Below are 5,531 nucleotides of genomic sequence, written 5' to 3'. Positions count from 1 at the left end.
CTTTAAGATAATTATGCATGATCCTAAGATACAAATAAAAGAGCTTTGGTTCACACAATTTTGTTAATATCGAGACAAATCTTATGACTAGTGTTTGGAGTGCACTAGAAATTATATAAGAGTGTCGCACATTTCTCAAATATGTTGTTGTGATTGTGCTACATGCCAGTGATCTCGCAGTGAAGGTCTCCCATGGCTACCACTTCTCAGGACGATTGATCTACATTGTTCTGACTATGAGTAGGGACCATCATTCTAGTATGATTATTCAATGCCTCCATCGTCCACCATGAAATGGATCTCCATAGATTGGTACCAACTTGGAATGTCACAAAATGTTGGAGCTTGGATTTCGTATTGGAGTGTATCGTCGAGGTGACTCACAAGCCAACTACAAGGTAGATGGTTTGCATGGTGCAACACTAGTTTTTATGTATAGCAGAGTGGGAGGGGAGGGCCTACGTTAGGGTGCCCTCTATGGGAGCAAATTTTGTAAAAAATGATTATATGGTCTATTGAACCTTAGGAAATTCAGAGTTTAATTAAAGCCTTTTAACATTTTATTTCTATGTTCAAAAAAATAAGTCACCATAGTTTTATTAACTTAAAGAAGTAGAAAATATAAATAGTATCACAAAATATTTTGAAAATTAATTTGTATGTGAAGATAAGATAATCAATTAAAAAAAATGTACTTTTCATCTTTAATTTTCTAAAAAATATACACAAATTACAAACATTTTCAGAATTCGCCAACCTCCTATTTCCCATATAACTCATAAAATCAATTCATCTTTCCAAATTCATCTTTGTAATCCATATAACTCATAAATTAATTCATCTTTGTAACCCTCATTTGATGGAATTATGTTATAAAACTTTTGATCCGCTCAAATAATATGAATCAATTAATATTTTTTTTTTCTCCACTCGACCAATATGGATAAGGGTTGGAACTTTCTATCTTCGTTGATTCTCCCAAACTACAAGGAACTTTATTACACACTTGTGTAATTTGCCTCTAGATGTATATCAAGAAGCTGCATCAACGTTATTTGAACAGGGAAGAGCACGAGAACTTGAGTGCGCAGAATCACTTTTGTTTTTACTTTTGTGGTTTCCAAAACCAGCCCGAGCACCATATTTATGGAATGCCTGCAATATTTTATGAGCAAAACTTCTGTGGGAAACCCATTTCTTTGCACCAGTGCAGGTGCTAATCCCCGTGTCTTTTCTGCATCGCATTCTCTCAAAATGTTTGTCCATACGGAGCATTCTAAAGCTCTCAGACTTGCATGATGAAATAATGTTGTTCCCTGTGTTCTTCGCAAGGTTTTCTTTGCTTGCTTGAATATTCTTCCTCATCCTGCTGAGCTCTTGCTCTAGATTCTTCAATCTGAAGCTCGTGGCTTCAAGCTCTGTTTTCATGGCTGCCGCTTGACAGAATGCTGCGTCTCTCTTTAGGAGAAGTCCCAGAGGCAACCCGTCGTCATAATATTCTGCTCTCGGCTTCAGCTCCTCAGACAGAAAATCATGGCGACTTGAAGGGTCGCCGAATCTGCTACTAGTGCTGTTGTTGAATCGAAGGACTTGACGTGTATGCAGCTGTTGAACGAACATGGCTTGGACTATCAATCGTAATGGCATTAGCTCGTTCTGAACAGCATGAATGCAAGTTCCCTGTGAGAGTTTTTGGCAGCTCAGAGATTTGCACAGGGATAGGCGCTCTTGCTGAGATATTTGAGGATGTGCCTATACAATACCAACCAAATACTCATTATCAAAGGCTAACCTCAACCAACCAAGCAAATACAGTTTAAAATGCATTAGCTTATGGAGAATTCAAGCATGCATTTTCATGGCATGAATATATAGTTCCAATATATCATAGCAATGATCCTTACCAGATCTATTGAGTCTGAGATTGATTAAGCATCTCACTTATTAGGTTACAAGCATAGCTAACAACTATTAAGCACCTTATGTCTTCAAACTTTGTAATCTCAAATCCATGGAGAAATTGGTTCAAATATCACTATGCCTTTTTCCCTTGAACAAGTCTAAAATTGGTCATTCATAAGCACATTTTTGTGAATTACAAACAAGAAAGGCAATAAAACCCTACTTGGTGCATGCATAAGCATATTTTAGTGCTCAACAAACCAGAAACGAAATATAACCCTAATTGGTGAATGCAGACATTCACCATAATCATATTGCTTCAAAAATCACTTTTCCTTCTCCTGTGAACAAGAATAATTCTAAAATATTCTAAAATTGGTCATTCATTACGACATTTGTGTGATATATAAACCAGAAAAGAAAAAATCCAAATAAGGACATGCATATTCTAGCTATTAAGATTTCCTATTAATATCAGAGTAATAAATTAGTACAGTTCTTACCGTCAAATATGTGTCGACTGCTTTATAAAGAATGTCATGGGTACACCTAGCAGAAGCTGGAATAATCTCTATCAGATCCGAAAATTTGCTGGGACTTAACTTTACATCCAATGCTATCTGAGCAAGATATTCATCCCAGAGATTGGCAACAACTGACACTTTGTTTCTGTTTAAGACACAACTAGCACTGGTTGTGCTTTTCTCTTCAGCTTCCTCGAATCCCATATTGAGTTCAGAATCATCGCTTCTGGTATTGACAGATTCATGTGATATGAACAATGAAACAATGCTCTCCATGGTTTCCACTTCAGGGCTCACTGCATCAATGCCATTACTGTTTTCGGCTGGCACGAGCAATGCAAAGTCTTCAATTGTGGCCAGATCCAGCTGAGAAGCAATCCTGGATTGCAATTGCTCTTTGCTTTCATTGCTAGAACCAGATTTTAAGACAAGGGAGAGCAACGAAAATAGAAAATGAACAGGTACTGCATTAGATCTTCTACCCAATGGCAGCAACTTGATAATTCCTTCTAACAATGTGCCTTTGGTTGAATTATACCCACTTTTATTGACGTGGGTATTATTAGAAAGTATCCATTTATTTGCATACATAACTAGAACTGGACTGACAAACTTTTCCTTCATTCCCTTCTTTCTGATCGAAGCTATAATCCTCTCAAATATATTGAAAGGCAGAGCCAACAAGTCCTTAACCCACCAATCCTTGGCTGTAGCATCCCTTAACTTTGAACCTATATCACTCACTAATCGTGTTCCAGGCTTGGTTCTTCCATGCTCTGGATCAAAAACTTCCATACAAGCCAGAAAAGCCAGAGATTCAATACATCTACTAACAATTAGCAGCTCTTCTGCCAAAGGGAGCAAACACTGACATTTTTGAAGCACAATTAGTGTGTCTTCCCAGCTCTGCAACACAACCTGAGTAAGATAAAGATCACTTCTTTCACACAGATTCCTTCTCCCAACGTCATTGGCCATCTCAAGAAACTCTGCTGCACATCTTAAGGCAGCAACGTTTAATGGGTCTATATGTATGGACGAGCCATAAACAAACTTCAGAATAATTTCAAAGATTTCCACTCCCCCAGGAAATGAATCAGGTAATCTGACTTCCAGTGATTCTGACAACTTCTTTTTCATGAATCCGCTTCTAGACACCAGAGGATACTGTATTCACAAGGAAAATTTCAGGGCACGACCCTTTATAAAACTTGAATCAAATGGAAAAATAAAAATCAAGAAGAGTGTCTGTACTCACTTTGCGAGCAAGATAAGATGTGGATGAGGTAATGTTAGATATAGACAGTAGAACAACGCTTAGTAATAAATAAAGCATAAGATTCAAATACCTTAGTTTTCCCAGTAAACACGTAGGTAGTTATATGGGTAAGAATAAACATTGTTGGGGCCTGGGTAGGCTAGTAGCAAGCCATGCTATTTACAGTCATGGAAATTTAAGTTCTTAATGTGCTATAATGTAAGTATTCGACATGGATCATAGTCATAAAACAATAAATGCTATGACAGGTTAAAGATGAAAATTTATTCTTATTCTTTATATTAAAGGGTATTTAAGAAAACATAAATATAAATAATAATATATGTTGAGGTAAATGGCAGCTGATACATTGTGACAGACACATCCTGCACAGTGTGAAATCACATAATAAAAATGATCTATTATGTACTTCACCTTATGGAGCTTGTAACAGCGATCCTCAATGTGAACTGTAACAGTCATAGGCAGGCCAGTAGCTTCACACCTGAAAAGAAGGAAACCATAACACCCATTACTCAATTGTCAAACTGTTCAACCTATAACTAATTCATCTGAATTCATTTTGTTGGGAATGTCTGCAGCTAAATTAAATGATTCAATATGATCTAACTGTTCAATCTATAACTAATTAATCTCAATTCGTTTTGTTGGGCATGTGTGCAGCTAAATTAAATGATTCAATATGATCTATCTTTTAAGGTATGTAAATTTACTGGACCACTCAACAGACAGCCATCCTTGAAGTTCATCCAAACTCTCCTCTACAAAACTCAAAGCAATTGAACTAGCACACCAAGCTAATATATATTATCAGTATTAATATAAAACTTTATCTACCTAGTCCACTGGGTCTTGATAGAGGGTGTTCATGGTCTGTTAAGGCACTCCTAAATGTTAAAGTCACTAGTTCAATTCCATATCTTATTCCAATATTATTCTTAAACATGATGGTGTTATAGTCTCACTGATATAATCTCACTGATGCTGAACTTACAAAAAAAAACAAAACAAACAAACAAACAAAACAACACTTTATCTCACCAATACTGAACTTACAAGAAAACAAAACACCACTTTATCTGCCTAGGCAACCAGTTTAAGAAACCAAACCCAGGATCATAAAATCTTTATATCCTCAAGAAGGTTCCATGATCAGCAGAAAATATTCTTAAAAGCTTAAAATTACCATATCCTTTGAACAGTGCAGGGAAGAGGTTAAAAAGACAATACCATTTCCTTAGAAGCTTCTGAAGTTGTGATTCAGAGGTACTGGTTGAATCTGTGGAAAAACTCGGCCCTGACATAGTTTTTCCTCTCTGACGATTCATAATAACGATGTGCACATTCTCATCGTCCCGTGACCATGAATTTCTGGTATTTAAAATTTTGATGAAGGCCATTCTGATCATCAATACCCATGATATCTTTAAGAGTAGCTGTCATCTGCTCGTGGGACTTTCATCGAGCATAGATACCATGGATGGAAGAGGGTCCTAAGTCAATATCTAGATCTATCAACCCAATGAATATCATTAAAAATGTCTCACTTTTTGCTTCGTTATTGGGTTACGTAGCCCTCCTCGAAAAAATATATGTATACAATGAATTTTTATCTCAGCGTCCCCAGCAAGCAATTAAAATTGTGGTTGTCTTTACAACCTTTCAAAGGCATTGAAGGTGATGCATTTTTAGTTCTTCAATGATAGTATTCAAATATATACCAGGTAGATCTGGGAGAAAGTATATGTGTGTTTGAGATATGGGAATTTATTATTCAGGTGATAGTTGGAACTGGGTAGTAAAGTAGGGAAATACAAAGTCATTGT

General features: G+C 36.4%; 1 protein-coding gene across 1 annotated transcript; it reads right to left on the bottom strand.

The window, feature by feature from the left end:
* Window positions 1–1,032: 1,032 nt before the first annotated feature.
* On the bottom strand, window positions 1,033–5,105 carry LOC149201418 (BTB/POZ domain-containing protein At5g48130-like). The gene is made up of 4 exons (XM_089401268.1): window positions 4,936–5,105; window positions 4,120–4,189; window positions 2,406–3,593; window positions 1,033–1,752 (listed from the first exon to the last, which is right to left on the bottom strand). The coding sequence occupies exons 1-4, from the start codon at window positions 5,103–5,105 to the stop codon at window positions 1,033–1,035; spliced, it is 2,148 nt and encodes a 715-aa protein (XP_089257394.1).
* Between the last annotated feature and the right edge of the window lie 426 nt (window positions 5,106–5,531).

The sequence above is a fragment of the Pinus tabuliformis genome, chromosome 2_1 (genome assembly GCF_031772625.1).
Source record: "Pinus tabuliformis cultivar Carrire ecotype Pingquan chromosome 2_1, CPIR1, whole genome shotgun sequence".
Taxonomy (NCBI): domain Eukaryota; kingdom Viridiplantae; phylum Streptophyta; class Pinopsida; order Pinales; family Pinaceae; genus Pinus; species Pinus tabuliformis.
Note: the sequence above shows the minus strand (reverse complement) of the source record. Positions and strands in the feature narration are given on the sequence as shown.

Bases quoted from the DNA above. Each gene is read 5' to 3' on its own strand.
- LOC149201418 (XM_089401268.1), bottom strand. From the start codon at position 5,105: ATGGCCTTCATCAAAATTTTAAATACCAGAAATTCATGGTCACGGGAC. The intron at 4,190-4,935 runs GTATTGTCTTTT...CCTTCTTTTCAG, and splicing joins CAGAAGCTTCTAAGGAAATG to GTGTGAAGCTACTGGCCTGC. The intron at 1,753-2,405 runs GTAAGAACTGTA...GGTATTGTATAG, and splicing joins CAGTCGACACATATTTGACG to GCACATCCTCAAATATCTCA.